At 45.7% G+C, this 17,086-nt stretch overlaps 1 protein-coding gene and 1 pseudogene across 1 annotated transcript in view; both read right to left on the reverse strand.

Annotated features, from left to right (window-relative positions):
• The window catches only part of LOC120914292 (saoe class I histocompatibility antigen, A alpha chain-like), a 583,050-nt gene that overhangs the window by 54,679 nt on the left and 511,285 nt on the right, over window positions 1-17,086 (reverse strand). Inside the window, exons 2-3 of the mRNA XM_040324923.1 lie at window positions 11,872-12,132; window positions 4,178-4,456 (exon numbers count right to left, since the gene is read on the reverse strand). Coding sequence (XP_040180857.1) covers window positions 4,178-4,456; window positions 11,872-12,132 — 540 coding nt within the window. The remainder of the gene's footprint in view (window positions 1-4,177; window positions 4,457-11,871; window positions 12,133-17,086) is intronic.
• On the reverse strand, window positions 16,736-16,916 carry LOC120914656 (annotated as a pseudogene).

Consider the following 17,086-nt stretch of genomic DNA (forward strand, 5'->3'; position numbering starts at 1 on the left):
CTCAGCAATTTTCTTGGGGTGTCTAATTTCCAAAATAGGGTCATTTGGGGGGGGTTTGTACTGCCCTGACATTTTAGCACCTCAAGAAATGAGATCGGCATTCTTAAACTAAAAGCTGTGTAAATTCCAGAAAATGTACCCTAGTTTGTAGACGCTATAACTTTTGCGAAAACCAATAAATATACGCTTATTGACATTTTTTTTTACTAAAGACATGTGGCTGAATACATTTTGGCCTAAATGTATGACTAAAATTGAGTTTTAGATTTTTCTTATAACAAAAAGTAAAGAATATCATTTTTTTTTCGTAATTTTCGGTCTTTTTCCGTTTATATCGCAAAAAAAATTAATCGCAGAGGCAATCAAATACCATCAAAAGAAAGCTCCATTTGTGGGAAGAAAAGGACGCAAATTTCGTTTGGATACAACATTGCATGACCGCGCAATTACCAGTTAAACAGCGCAGTGCCAAATTGTAAAAACACCTTGGGTCTTTATGCTGCATAATGGTCCGGGGCTGAAGTGGTTAAAGCCGAGTTCCACCCAAAAATGGAACTTCCGCTTTTCAGATTCCTCCCCCCCTCCGGTGTCACATTTGGCACCTTTCAGGGGGTGGAGGGAGCAGATACCTGTGTAATCCAGATATTTGCTCCCACTTCCGGGCATAGATGGCAGCAGTTCCTGCGGCGACCTGCGCCACATCCGGTCCCTCCCCCACCCCCCCCCCACTGTCTTCCGCGAAATACACAGATCACAGAAGACAGCAGGGACCAGTGGAATCGTGCAGAGCGACTCGTGCATGCACAGTAGGGAACCAGGAAGTGAAGCCGCAAGACTTCACTTCCTGATTCCCTTTACCGAAGATGGCGGCGCCTCCACCGGAGAGCCGAGGGACAGATCGGCTTTGGGTGTCGACATCGCGGATGCCCAGGACAGGTATATATATTAAAAGTCAGAAGCTGCTGGATTTGTAGCTGCTGACTATTTTATTTTTTATTCGGCGAAACTCCGCTTTAAGGAACTTTTTTTGATTTATCTCCTTAGAATGTATATACCCCCTGAAGAAGACCATGAAAATATGGGTCGAAACGCGTTGGGGTATTCATGTGGATGTCCATGTTGTAATGTCCTGCAAACAACTGGCTCCACTGTGTGTGCTTTTTTGCCTAGAATGTTGGAATATGTTGTTTTATATGTCAATTCAACTTTATGAGAAATCTGAAGTTCATGTTGTTGATACAATAAAAGATTTTATATATATAATAAAAACACTATGTTCTATGGATTTGATCATGTTTCCTGCAAAAAAACACATTGGGGGAACCTTCCCATTTTGTATTTTTTTTGGGGGTGCACAGCTATGTTGGCGCTAACATTATTCTATTCTGTAGATATAACGTAAGTAATGTATATAGTGCAGTGTGTATATACGGTGTGTAGATATATATATGATGTATATAGTGAAGTGTGTGTGTGTGTGTGTATATATATATATATATATATGTGTTATACACACACACACACAGTGTGTGTGTGTGTGTGTGTGTGTATATATATATATAAACATATATGATGTATATAGTTTAGTGTGTATGTACAGTGTGTAGATATAACATACATGATGTATATAGTGTAGTGTGTATATACGGTGTGCAGGCCCGGACTGGCCATAGGGCAGAACGGGCATTTGCCCCGTGGGCGGGCCGTTGCTCTGTGGCCTGTTGATGATCAGGCCGCATAGCGGGAGGTGCGCGGCGCCCGCAGCCTGGATAGGGTCAAAACAGGCCGGCGCTCACCTACCGCCATGCGGCTGTGCCTGTGTCATCTCCGGGCTCCGGTGCATCTACATTAGCGGCTGAGCGGCGGAGCTGTGTGTCTCTCTCAAACACAGCTCCGCCTAAGAGGTCATGCTGGCAGTTCCGCTGTGTGCTCGGGAGCCTCAGACACTGCTCCTCCTCTTCCCGCCTCTCTACTCCTGTCTGCCATGCCCACACCCCCTGTGTCTGTCCCGACCACACATCCCAGGGGGATGTGAAGAAACAAGGCTGCAGTCAGCCTTCTCCTGAGCCTCCATCCTGGGGTGAGTAAGATCACCTTCTCTCCACCAGTGTATACATAAAATGCACTTAAAGGGGTGTTCCAGTCAGTTTTCATGTTTATTAAAAGTCAGCAGCTACAAAAAGTGTAGCTGCTGGCTTTTAATAAAAAGACACTCACCTGTTCCACGTTCCAGCGACGCTCTGCTCCTCTCCGGCCGTCGTCTTCATTCCAAGTGTGGGCACCCGGCCACGCCAGCTTTCGGCTTCACGGCCGGGCACCCACTGCGCATGCGCGAGCGTCACTGCGCATGCGCGAGTGGCGCCGCGCCATGCAATTGGACAGGCGACCTGTCACGTGTCCCAGGTGATCGCCTACAGGGAGGGGCTGCAGAAAGGCGATTAGGCTTATTTGCCTTAGCAGCCCCTCGGCGGAAGGAGGAAGTGGGACAGGAAGTCCCACTTCTCCTGAAGCCCCCACTCCCCCCCCAAAAAAAATGACATGCCAAATGTGGCATGTATGGGGGCGAGGAGTGGATTAAGCGGAAGTTCCACTTTTGGGTGGAACTCCACTTTAAGGGGGCTCGGTGCGGACTCTGATGTGAGGGGGCTCGGTGCGGACTCTGATGTGAGGGGGCTCGGTGCGGACTCTGATGTGAGGGGGCTCGGTGCGGACTCTGATGTGAGGGGGCTCGGTGCGCACTCTGATGTGAGGGGGCTCGGTGCGCACTCTGATGTGAGGGGGCTCGGTGCGCACTCTGATGTGAGGGGGCTCGGTGCGCACTCTGATGTGAGGGGGCTCGGTGCGCACTCTGATGTGAGGGGGCTCGGTGCAGACTCTGATGTGAGGGGGCTCGGTGCAGACTCTGATGTAAGGGGGCTCGGTGCAGACTCTGATGTAAGGGGGCTCGGTGCAGACTCTGATGTGAGGGGGCTCGGTGCGGACTCTGATGTAAGGGGGGCTCGGGGCGGACTCTGATGTAAGGGGGCTCGGTGCGGACTCTGATGTAAGGGGGCTCGGGGCGGACTCTGATGTGAGGGGGCTCGGTGCGGACTCTGATGTAAGGAAGCAGGGGGTGGGAGGAGCTGGAGATCTGCATAGTGAGTAGAGAATAAAGGGGGAGGGGGGAATGATTTATAATATAAAGGGGACTTCACTGTAATAATTCATATTTATATCACAGTATCCCTGCACATTGCAGCGTGGAGGACCGACACTGACCAACCCCCCCCCGTCCATGGCTGCTCAGTCAAAATGCCCGGGCCTATTTTTTGTCCCAGTCCGGGCCTGACGGTGTGTAGATATAACATATATGATGTATATACTGGGTGTAGATATAACATATATGATGTATATAGTGTAGTGTGTATATACGGTGTGTAGATATAACATATATGATGTATATAGTGTAGTGTGTATATACGGTGTGTAGATATAACATATATGATGTATATAGTGTGGTGTGTATATACGGTGTGTAGATATAACATATATGATGTATATAGTGTAGTGTGTATATACGGTGTGTAGATATAACATATATGATGTATATAGTGTGGTGTGTATATACGGGGTGTAGATATAACATATATGATGTATATTGTGTAGTGTGTATATACGGGGTGTAGATATAACATATATGATGTATATAGTGTGGTGTGTATATACGGTGTGTAGATATAACATATATAGTGTGGTGTGTATATACGGTGTGTAGATATAACATATATGATGTATATAGTGTAGTGTGTATACGATGTGTAGATATAACATATATGATGTATATAGTGTAGTGTGTATATACGGTGTGTAGATATAACATATATGATGTATATTGTGTAGTGTGTATATACGGGGTGTAGATATAACATATATGATGTATATAGTGTGGTGTGTATATACAGTGTGTAGATATAACATATATGATGTATATAGTGTGGTGTGTATATACGGTGTGTAGATATAACATATATGATGTATATAGTGTAGTGTGTATATACGGTGTGTAGATATAACATATATGATGTATATAGTGTAGTGTGTATATACAGTGTGTAGATATAACATATATGATGTATATAGTGTAGTGTGTATATACGGTGTGTAGATATAACATATATGATGTATATTGTGTAGTCACCTCTCTTCTCCAGATCTTCTCTCCCATTGTTGATGTGTTTCTTCAGCCATTCTATACAGATATTCTCCAGATAATTCTTCTGTCTCTCCCCCTCTCTCATCTCCGGACTGTTCCATCTCTGGGTGGTGATCTGAGCCTCATTCATGGTCGGGATATAGATCCCATTCTGTGTGTCCAGATACATGAATTCTCTCCCATCATATCTATGATGCTCATACCCCTCAGTGGTGCCGTCATCTCTCAGCTCACAGCCGTACATCACCTGTACAATATGGATCCCTGCAGACAGAAGAGGAAGATGAGACCTGGGATCAGAGGAAGTGATGTGTGTAATATGTGATGATAAAGGGGGTGATGGTATAGGGAGGAGATATGTACAGGGATAGATGTGTGTATACAGAGTGTACATATACAGCACAGATCTCCTTATAATGACACGGCCAGTACTACAGATATATATCCTCCACTATGGCAGAAATCTCCAATACACATCCTCAGTATGGAGGAAGAAGAAGATCGGATCCTAGTGACACCCCACAATGTTCTACAGAGGGGTCACCGACTCATCCCACCACTGAGGAGAGGACACTCATCACTGATTGGCTGTCCTGTCCTGACAAACATTCCTATTCACAAATCAGGTGTGACATCTTCAGATCATCATCTCATTGGTTGCCGTTTACCTCCAATTTTTTTTAACAGCCAATCACACACTGTATAGATGACCAGTGATGGTGACACAGGATTGGTGGATTATGGAATAATTAGAATATCTTCCCTCATCATGGCTGTAGATTGTACAGAGATATCACATCACAGGAAATCTCCTCAATAATGACCAGGGCCGCCATCAGTAAGAGGGGGTTGCCACCCGGGGCCCTGGGGACCTCTGGGCCCTTTAATAAAAAGAAGAAAAAAAAATACATTTTTTTTTTATTTAATTTTTTTTTTAATATATATATTTATTTCTTTTTTTTCTATTTATTAAAGGGCCCAGAGGTCCCCAGCATGGGTTTCCGCTCCATAGGGCAAGGGGAGGGGCAATTGACCCCCCCTGGAAAATCGAGAAGGTGTTGAAGAGTTTTGCGGCCACGGGCTGTCTGAGCGGTCCCGGGTTGGATGTCACACAGGCACAGCGAGCAGAGTGAAGCTGCCTCCCCTCCAGTGTTTATGTGTACACAGGGGGAGGGAACCTGCTGTGCCTGTGCCGCGCTGGTGGCTGATCTGAGGTACTAAATGGGATGGGGGAGGGGGGTTTGTGCTGATGGGGGGTTCAACTGTGCTGAAGGGGGGGTCAGTACTAAAGGGGTGTTTGTTGCTGAAGGGGGTCTGTGCTCAAAGGGGGTCCATCTGTGCGGAAGGGGGGGTCTGTGCGGAATGGGGGTCCATCTGTGCTGAATGGAGGGGGTCTGTGCAGAATAGGGGGTCTGTGCTGAAGGGGGGTCCATCTGTGCTGAATGGAGGGGTCCATCTGTGCTGAATGGGAGGGGTCTGTGCAGAATAGGGGGTCTGTGCTGAAGGGGGGTCCATCTGTGCTGAATGGAGGGGTCCATTGGTGCTGAAGGGGGGTCTGTACATTCTCTAGGCTATGGGCCAGATTCACATAGAGATACGACGGTGTATCTCCTGATACACCGTCGTATCTCTGACTTAGGCTGGTCGTATCCATGCGACTGATTCATAGAATCAGTTACGCATAGATATGCCTAAGATCCGTTACACCGTCGGATCTTAGTTGCATTTTAAAAATGGCCGCGGGGGGAGTTCTCGCTGATTTACACTGAGAAATATGTAAATCAGAGAGATACACCAATTCACAAACGTACGCGGGCCCGACGCAGTGTTGTTACGACGTTTACGTAGCGGTTTTCCCGGCGTATACTTACCCCTGATTCTATGAGGCGCAGCCAATGTTAAGTATAGCCGTCGTTCCCGCGTCGATTTTTAATTTTTTTTTAACGTCGTTTGCGTACGCCGATTCACAAAACCGCTCGTCGCAAGTCATATATTTATATGGGCATGGAGTGAAGCTGGATTATCTCAAGAGCTATTTCACACTGCCAACTGGCCGCGTTATCGGTAAAGCGGCGCTTTACCATTATTTTAGCTGCGCTATTCGGTCGCTAGCTTTTAAACCCCGCTAGCGTTTGAAGACAGGGTTAAGTGCAACTGTGTATCGCCGCTGCCGAAGCGCCCCTCCCTGAAAAAATTTCAGCGGACGCCCATAGTCCACAGGGCCTCAGATGGCAACCCCCTTTTTTTTTTATATAAAAAAAGGGGGGGGGGGGTTGCCATCCGGGCCCCTTACAAAAAAATGTCATCCGGGACACACCCCCCCTCACAGAACAGGAATGGGAGATTCCATATTATACATCTGCTGGGTGAGGAGTCCGTGTTGCGTCATCTCTGGTGGGTCCTTCATGTATAATACACACAGGAGACACATCTCCATACTTCTCTATGGAGTCCCCAGACAGGAAGTCAGCTGTGCATGGAGGAAATCATTCCCCTCACTCTGGAGTGGGTGTGTCCTGTGTTCACTTGGAATATTAATCTTTTGCAAGCACGCGATTGGTTACTTGAAGCACATACTGCTTACATTTATTTAATATTTTTTTCACTTTGCTTAGTGAATAACTTCCAATATTTTTGCAAATAAATCCAAAAGTGTCCCATAAACAGAAGTCCCAAGAGGGGTCACACCCACCATCATCACAATCAGAGGTCTCTGGGACCCCCAAAATCTGACATCCCACCTCCCTGCTATTGGATGGTATGTATGTACCCACAATGCATTGCTCTGTGCATCCCATCCATAGGTCAGGTGAGAGGTGTGATGTGTATTCTCCAATCATGTCACATGAGAATTATAATATGGATTTAGCTCCGGCTGCTTCACAATTGTGTGACATGAAAGTGTCACCATTTCCAGTGTGACTTTGCTGTACCACTTCCATGCGACTTCATCTGATAAGAAGCATTCCTGTGCGACTCTGATGGATCTGTGTTTAACCCTCACCTCTCCTCCCTGGTCCTCCTTGCTGCCTAAAAACTTCCCCCCAATCACATCCCAATCACACCTCAGTGCAGGGATATGCAATTAGCGGACCTCCAGCTGTTGCTGAACTACAAGTCCCATGAGGCATAGCAAGACTCTGACAGCCACAAGCATGACACCCAGAGGCAGAGGCATGATGGAACTTGTAGTTTTGCAACAGCTGGAGGTCCGCTAATTGCATATCCCAGGTGTAGAGGAAATGGATGGATCACTCCCACTTTTGTGCAAGTTTTTTCCACTGTAAATGTGCGTCACACATCGGACATCCCATTCCCTGGATTGGCTGCCCAACCTCAACAAATGCCCCAAAGAAGCTCTAGAACTTTGTCAGTCATGGAGTGCCCCATTTTTTTCAGTGTGCATTTTGGTGCGTTTGTAGAACATTTTGTCGCAGAGCAAAACACGCATCCGCTCACCGTGATTGGGGGTGTCATTAACAATTAGGCTGCATTTACATCTGCATGTAACGCGCACAAAAAACGCATGCCTTACCGCACATTTCAGAAATTGCCATGGAGACAAGGCAAGCGTGATGCGTGTTTCTGAAAAATGCGCAAAGTGAGTGTTTTTTGTGCTGGTTGTCACACGTTTGGAAACGCACAGACACAAACGCAGCCTAAATAGTAATGCAAGCATGACGCACATTGTGGTGCATTTTTAAAATGCATGACAAAGTGTAATTTTTCTTGCAGGTTGCCATGTGTTTGGAAAAGGCGCAGATGCAAATGAATTGTAACGCATGCGCGACGCATGTTGCCATGCGTTTGAGACACACAACAAACTGCGCATTTTCAGTGTGGGGTGCCATGTGTTTGGAAATGTTCAGAGATGCAAATGCAGCCTAAATTGTACCACAAGTGTGACACACATTATTGTGCATTTTCAAAATGCACGGCAAACAAAGCGTGCGTTTTCTTGTGGGTTGCCATGCGTTCAAAAACACGCAGATAAAAGCACAGCCTAAATGGTAACACAAGCGTGATGCACATTGTTGTGTGTCTTCTAAATACGTGACAAAGTGTGCATTCTCTCGTGGTTGCCATGCGTTTGGAAATGCACAGATACAAATGTAAGTATGATGTGCGGTGTAGTGCATTCTCAGAACACACGGCACTTGCGCATTTCCCTTCATTCAGAAAAACACAGATGTGAATGAATGGTAATGCAGACACAACACGTTTTCAAAATGCTCAGCAAAGTGTGTGGTTTCTGTACAGGTTGCCACCCAAAAGGGAAACACACAGATGAGAACGCAGCCTAAATGGTAACACAAGCCTGAGGAGCGTTTCCATGCATTTTTGATACGCACTTTTGGAAACAAGGAGATGCAAACGCATGTGTTTTGAAAATGTGCAGCAAACGCACATGTGTTTCTATTCAGGCTGCGTTTGGATCTGCGCATTTCTGAATGTAAAGCAACCTGCACAGAAAATGTGGTTTGTAAGTTAGGTTGTGTTCTCATCTGTGCATTTCTTAATGTGCGTTGTGTGATTTCTGTGCGGGTCGCCATGCATTTGGGAACGCACAGATGTGAACGCAGCCTACATGGCAAAGCAATGCCTGCCTGCCGGGTGTTTACTAATCATGTGGCAAAGTGCGTGTGTTCTGTGCGGGTTTCCACACGTTCAGAAATACGCAGATGTGACTGTCGGCTAATTGTTATAAATACTCAACCGTGATTGGCAGATGTGTGTTCTGCTGTGCGACAAAGCATTCTACAAATGCACCCAAATGTGTGACTCTGTGCGACCAAAAAGGTTCTTGAGCCTCCTTGAGGTGTTTGTTCTGTATAGGGCTGGGCTGTCCATTCAAGTAAATTGGCCGCTATATGTGTGATGTGCGTTTAGGAGGGAAAAAAGCACAAAAACCGTGAGCGGGAACTTGTGTTTCTATTACACTGAGGTGTGATTGGGATGTACTCGGGAGGAAGTATTTGGGCAGCAAGGATGACCAGGGAGGAGAGGTGAGGGTTAAATAATTAAATAATCCATCAAAGTGGCATTCTTATCTATACTGATGTGACTTCTGTGAGGTAACATAGAAGTCTATGGGGCCAAGTCACACTGAACGTCATACAAAAGTAGTGCAGGAACTATTTTTTGTTGCTGTGACTTGAGTCGTGGCAATTAAAACGCACTGATTGAAATACATGGGATGCGACTTTGAAGCCCCCTGAGAGCCAGGCTGATGAGGCCCTGATATGTACTGGCACCTCATCATACCTTCATCTAATTAAAGTGTATGTATAGATGAAGCTGTTGTAGTTTTTAGATGGAGTAGGGAAGGGTTACACCCCCATTAGGTTATATTTGCCGTCTCAGTCATTGGAATATTCCCCTCACTTTCTGATTTGCTGAGAATGATCACCGAGACAAATACAGAGGAGAACAGAAACAGATCACAATTGTTATTGCACCAATCTGCTTGTTTTACCCCTTAAAGTGGAACTTCAGTCATTTTCTCATCTTTCCATCTAATAAATCTTCTGCCCTTGTTGTTGTTTTAACTTTGGATAGTAAAACTTTTATTTTTGCTAGTAAATACCTTCTACACCCCACTTCCTGTTTCTTGTCTGGTAAAAAGCCTAGGCTTATGACATCATACACAGCTCTTACTCGTGAGAGTTTTCCTGGAAGGGAGGGGGGGGTGAGTCATAAGAGGCCCAATGAGAGCTTCAGAGCTGGAGGTGTGTCTGTGTAAATCCAGGAAGTGAACAGGCAGCAGCTTCAGCTGCCCACAGTTAAAATGGCTGCAGCCAAACTCGGTGAAGGGAGATTTCTGCAGCATATTTGGCAAATATAGAATCACAGTATATATAAAATAATATGCAAATAGGTTGGAGGGAAGCTTCAGAATGGCAAATAATTACAATCTGTGAGCAGACTGCAGTTCCTCTTTAACTGTACTTTATTACATCTGTTTGGCTGTCAAAGGATTACAATTAGACACACAACCTGTCCAGAGAGAAGTCTGCTGCCTCCCATTGCTGACATTCTCCTAGAACTGCTGACTGTTGGGATATTTTTGCACTAATACTTTGATTCACTCACATGAGAAAAAGCATGCAGCAAGTGAAGTCAGAGAAAAGACTTAAAGTGTATGTCAGCCAAAAACATTTCTTTCCAGTTTTGGAGAGAGTGGGGGAGGATTACACCTCCTGCAGAGTTTTTATTGCTCCCCGGGGCTCCATTAGAGAGAATTTGGCTCATTTCCTGTCCTGCTGACAACATTTCACCAAACAGGAAGTGAGGAAAACTCTGCAACTGAGACAGAGACGGAACTAAAAAACTGACATGAGTTCTAGTCTTCCTCTACTCTATTAAATAAAATCATAAATATTTCTAACTGTGTTTCTGTTTGGTAGAATTTAGTCAGTAGGACAGTGAGAGTAAAAACCTGGCAGGGGTACTTCCCTTTCCCAACTTTATTCAAAACTAAGAGAAAGAGTCCTGACTGGAAATACACTTTATTCTATCTGCTTGTTCTGGGGTCATGACCCAAAATATATGGAAGGCAATGAATCCGGATGACGGCCCGGCAGATAGAGAGCCGAGTATTAGAGATCAGCTCTGGTGTCCTCCATCTCTCAGTCCAGGTTTCCTATAAGAAGTAGAAAGACAAAAGAGGGAAGCGCCTCTGAGTATGCTGCTTTTAATTTAAAACATAAAAATATATCCAGCACTTACATCATGGTAATATGGTGCAGTCGTGGGAGCTGGCGTGCATCTGTAACAGACAGTCCGCAAAGCGTCAGAGCTGGGCAGCCGGAGAGAGCCGGGGAGAGAGACGGCTAAGTCCTAGTTGTTGTGCCGCTGCTGGGCAATGGATTCATCAGCTGTTGGGTGACGTCAGGTCGGACGGAGGCTGAGGGGTCCCCCTCAGCCTCCGTCCGACCTGACGTCACCCAACAGCTGATGAATCCATTGCCCAGCAGCGGCACAACAACTAGGACTTAGCCGTCTCTCTCCCCGGCTCTCTCCGGCTGCCCAGCTCTGACGCTTTGCGGACTGTCTGTTACAGATGCACGCCAGCTCCCACGACTGCACCATATTACCATGATGTAAGTGCTGGATATATTTTTATGTTTTAAATTAAAAGCAGCATACTCAGAGGCGCTTCCCTCTTTTGTCTTTCTCTTGCATACACCGAGCTGGCTTCGCTCCCGGATAGCAGCCCTGAACTACTGCCTTCAACCACATCAGTTCCTCATTTTCATCAATCACAGCCTCTTTAGGCATTTTTGCTGGGACTGAACCTATCATGGATTTTTGAATATGAACAGTCATACTGTATATCTCCAATGTGTTTTGTGATTTTTATCTCAAACTAATCGATCCTTTTAATCAACTTTATCATCATTATTTTTATTTTTATTTATTTTTAACCCTTTAGTTGATTGTTTTGTGCAAACACCCTGAGCGCTGTACTCCATCCATTTTTTCTGTTTTTCCTATAAGAAGTAGTTGTGTATATTTTATAGGTGAGATGAGAATTCTCATCAGATGAGGAATTTATTCATCAAGCTGAGATCTTCTATAAATCTCATAGAATGTCTCCCCCTCCCCCCCCCCCCCCCCTGTATCCTGTCTGCAGAGTTTGTATTCGGTGCAATATAGAAATGTAAGAATTCTCTCACCTCCAGTCTGGTTGAATCGTCTCATCAATGTCTGTACATCGTGCTTGGAAGAAGCCTCATTGCTCCGACCTCTTTGTGTGTTCCTCTCCCAGAAATCAGGTCCCAGTTTCTTCATCCACTCAGTCTTGGGAAGATTCTGTCGGGTGTCACTGTTATAATTTGTTATCTCCTTATCATCCACATATCCGACTGCAGAGTACACAGGGAGTCCGGATCCCGGAGAGGAGACTCCAGTTTCATAATACCGCAGAGAGTGACTGTCTGATAGAGAGACATACAGAGTGTTATATATACATCCTGTACACATCACACAGTATAATGTATATAATGATTACATACAGAGTGTTATATATACATCCTGTACACATCACACTGTATAATGTATATAATGATTACATACAGAGTGTTATATATACATCCTGTACACATCACACTGTATAATGTATATAATGATTACATACAGAGTGTTATATATACATCCTGTACACATCACACTGTATAATATATATAATCAGTGGCGGCTGGTGAAGTTTTAGGATGGGGGGGCGCAATACCCCGCCCTTCCACATTTGGTCCCTCCCACTTCTCATAAGCCACACCCCTTATAGAATCCACCACTCCGTCCCCTGTATTCCACTCAATGTCAGGAGTATACAGCTCAGCGTCACAGCACAGAGTATATAGCCCCAGCATCACAAATCATGGTATATAGCGCAGCCTTACAGATCGGTGCAAACAAACTAAAATATGACACTGTTAGTAATGAAGGACTCGAAATGGGCAGGAGATTACCAGAGACTGCGGACATACTGCACAAGATTACCAGAGACTGCGGACATACTGCACAGGATTACCAGAGACTGCGGACATACTGCACAAGATTACCAGAGACTGCGGACATACTGCACAGGATTACCAGAGACTGCGGACATACTGCACAAGATTACCAGAGACTGCGGACATACTGCACAGGATTACCAGAGACTGCGGACATACTGCACAGGATTACCAGAGACTGCGGACATACTGCACAAGATTACCAGAGACTGCGGACATACTGCACAAGAGTACCAGAGACTGCGGACATACTGCACAAGAGTACCAGAGACTGCGGACATACTGCAGAAGATTACCAGAGACTGCGGACATACTGCAGGAGATTACCAGAGACTGCGGACATACTGCAGGAGATTACCAGAGACTGCGGACATACTGCAGGAGATTACCAGAGACTGCGGACATACTACACAAGATTACCAGAGACTGCGGACATACTACACAAGATTACCAGAGACTGCGGACATACTGCACAAGATTACCAGAGACTGCGGACATACTGCACAAGATTACCAGAGACTGCGGACATACTGCACAAGATTACCAGAGACTGCGGACATACAGCACAAGATTACCAGAGACTGCGGACATACAGCACAAGATTACCAGAGACTGCAGACATACTGCAGGAGATTACCAGAGACTGCGGACATACTGCAGGAGATTACCAGAGACTGCGGACATACTGCAAAAGATTACCAGAGACTGCGGACATACTACACAAGATTACCAGAGACTGCGGACATACTGCAGGAGATTACCAGAGACTGCGGACATACTACACAAGATTACCAGAGACTGCGGACATACTGCACAAGATTACCAGAGACTGCAGGAATTACTTGTCCTGCGACTTGGGACTTAAATGTTGCATGACAAGTCGTACCCCATGATTTCCAATGAGAACCGTTCATATCTGTGCGACTTCAAAGTAGTCCCTGCATTACTTTGGTCCCACTTTGATGCAACTTGAGGTCCGTAGACCTCCAGAATACACAGGCATTGCTTTAAGTCACATCAGAATTGCAGTAGAATTGTGCAACTTTCAGACTGCATTAGCCTGAAAGTCGCAAGATTCTGCCACAATTTTTTGGTGCGATTTTGCAGCGACTTGAAGCAATGCCTATGTATTCTGGAGGTCTATGGACCTCAAGTCACATCAAAGTGGGACAAAAGTAATGCAGGGACTACTTCAAAGTTGCACAGATATGAACAGTTCTCATTGGAAATCATCGGGTCCAACTTATCCTGCAACTTTCCAGTCCCAAGTCGCAGGACAATTTGCAAGCGGGGGGTGGGGTGATGTTGACGGCCGATATTTTCCCTGCACATTAAGTATAAAAAAAGTTTTTTTTTTAATAACTGGGGGGGGGGGGGTGCTCTGGTGGGGTAGTGTTACCGCCCGCTATTTGTGCTGTAATGAATTTTTACATAGAAAACAAATGTTGTTAATAAATGGGTAAATTAATTTTTAAAATTTTTTTTTTTTAATAACCGTTATTGGAAAAATCTTTTTTTTATAATTCATTTACCCATTTATTAACAACATTTATTTTCTATGTAAAAATTCATTACAGCACAAGTAACACTACAGCGGGCGGTAACACTACCCCACCATACCACCCCCCCCCCCCCCAGTTATTAAAAAAAAAACTTTTTTTATACTTAATGCTAAATTGAATCAAATATAAAAAATAAACTGTTAATAAGCTTAATATATTTAACTAATATTAAATAAAAAAAAACATTGATGGGGGGGGGGGTTGTTGCTTGGCATTATTTTCGCTGAATATTAAATATTAAAAAATATTTTAAAAAAATATTAAAAAATATATAAAAAAGAAATTGCCGCCAAATATTAAATAGAAAAAAAACTTAAAATAAGAGGGGGGGGGGGGGCGGCCGACCGCCGAATATGAAAATACTTTGTGGAAATCGCGGGAGGGGTTGGATGCTGCTGTGAAGCGGCAGTCGAGGTAGAGACAGGCAGGCTTACCTCTTCCACGGTCGGGCGCACTGAGCTCGAGCTGACCCGACGTCACTTCCTGTTTTTCCAGTGAGGTCGGAACGAGCACAGAGACGGGCGGGTGCACACAGACAGTGTATGCACCCGCCCGTCCATAACATTACACTCCATCGCGCCGGAAGCAAGTGGCGCGATGGAGAACGCCACAAAGGCATATTTTTGGTGCCAATGTAGCGCCGCTGACTGGGGGATGGGGGGCGGCGCCCGGGCGCCCCTATGGACGGGCCGCCACTGTATATAATGATTACATACAGAGTGTTATATATACATCCTGTACACATCACACTGTATAATGTATATAATGATTACATACAGAGTGTTATATATACATCCTGTACACATCACACTGTATAATGTATATAATGATTACATACAAGTCTCATCACTGACCCCGATCACTGCCGGAATTAGAAGATCACATCATGTCTATTCAGTGTGAAGAGAACAATGTAGTGAAATAATCCCTCCAATGTGATAAAGATGATATGAATTTATATTATTAGAACAACAATCCCATCTATGAACTGTCATTCCAATCTTTTATCTCCGATCTACACTTATCATAATGTATGATGTGATGGCAGCCAGTCCTGTCCTAGTACAATACCATGGGGGGGGGGGGGGGGGAGTCTTGGTAAATGGATTAGGTCTTGTAGTGTCACAATGATGTATGAAAGTCACATTGTAATATTGGCAGCATTGCAGCTTTATTATATCTGATGTAGAGGGAATCAGATACTTATAGCGATTTATGAAAGCAAATAAAGAGAAGATATAAATCCTTACAGTACACCCGCATTGTGGGCCCTGTGAGTGAGCAGATGGTTGCGCCTATAGAGCTTGCAATCATTTTTTTTTTTTTTTGAAAAGCCTATGGCGTGTGAACACACCCAAAAAACTCCACCCGGTGCAGAAAAAATGTGCACACACATAAAGAGTGTTCACAAAAACGTGCAGACGGGTGCAACGTCAAGTGGTCCTCCTGTGAAGAGGGACCCAAACCCTGATCCCCCGGGGCGTTAGGCTCCAGACGGGGACTGAGGTACTGTGGTCCGAGCAACCGAAGCCGACACGGACCCAACTTCCTCGGAGGGACTGCCGAAACAGAACCCTCCCAGTACTAGGTGGGGCTCCCCCGAAGGGAGACCCCATGAGAGCAGGCAAACTAAGCCAGAAGGCCATGTCCACCCACTCCCAAGATGTTCAGGGCTGGCCCGAGGACCCGCACCCTACTAATCACACAGTGTCACAAAACGTGCACAACAAAAAAAGACAAAAAAGTGACAAACACAGGCTTAAATAAAATAAAGTGGGGGAAGGGATAGTGGAGAGGAGAGTGAAAGAAGTGGCCATTGTGATGAAACAATGACCAGGCCCTCCGGCCAGGAATAAAAAATTCCTCCGGTCCTAGCCAAAAGGCCCGGCCCAGGAGGCAGGTGCTAAAAAAAGCGTGTATCTGGTGCAGTGACCGTGGTATCTTAAATCAATGTGTCCCTCACACACAGTGATCTTCAGATACCCCTGGACTGCAACTCCAGGGGCACATGCACCATAGGCTTTTCGTTCCATATCCGACCCCCCGACCGGCCAGTGCAGCCCTCCACCCCTGCCAGCTAGAGAGCCCTTCAAGGTTTTCTTGGGGAGAACTGCCGCTCAGGTAACAGTCTCCACCAATACTAGCCCCTCCAGACCCTCCGTCAACCCAGCGGATTTGCATGGCTCTGCCCCATCCTACCATAGGGCATTACCAGCTCCTCCAACCGGATCGCTGACAGAGATAGCACTTACACCAGCCAGCCAGAAGGCCAGACTAGAACTCGGCAAAAAGACCAAGACCAAGTGCAGTACCCATCCTCACCAGAAGCACCCTTCCAGATGGCTCAGACTCAACCATGGGCCGGCCCCCAGTATTCTGTCGGGCAGCACGGCGTAGTCCCTGCTGAAACCATCCTTCCAGGTGCAATGACGTCATTGGATTGCATCCACCCTCCCCATGTAGGAGGTGCTTCAGCGCTCCGCTGACAACTGATAAGGACAGATACCACACCTAGTCCTAGCCAAAAGGCCGAGAAGCGGCAGGGAAGACAACCACGATCAGCACGGCCTAGAGTGTGCAATAGCCGTGCCTCGCCCTGGGAGAACCACCTTCATGATCATGGTGTCTCCCCTGCCAGGTAAGTAGAGCTTGCAATCATTAAGGGACAATTAAGTGTAGCACCCTGGGGTATAGACAGGGTTGCTCCTAAATGTACCTGCCAGATATAGCAGCTATCTTGGTTAACTGATGAGGATCAATTGATTTCACTCTAAATCTGTAATTGCTGCACTTCTCTCTTTTGCAGCTAGGTGGCC

Source organism: Rana temporaria, chromosome 9, assembly GCF_905171775.1.
Source record: "Rana temporaria chromosome 9, aRanTem1.1, whole genome shotgun sequence".
Taxonomy (NCBI): domain Eukaryota; kingdom Metazoa; phylum Chordata; class Amphibia; order Anura; family Ranidae; genus Rana; species Rana temporaria.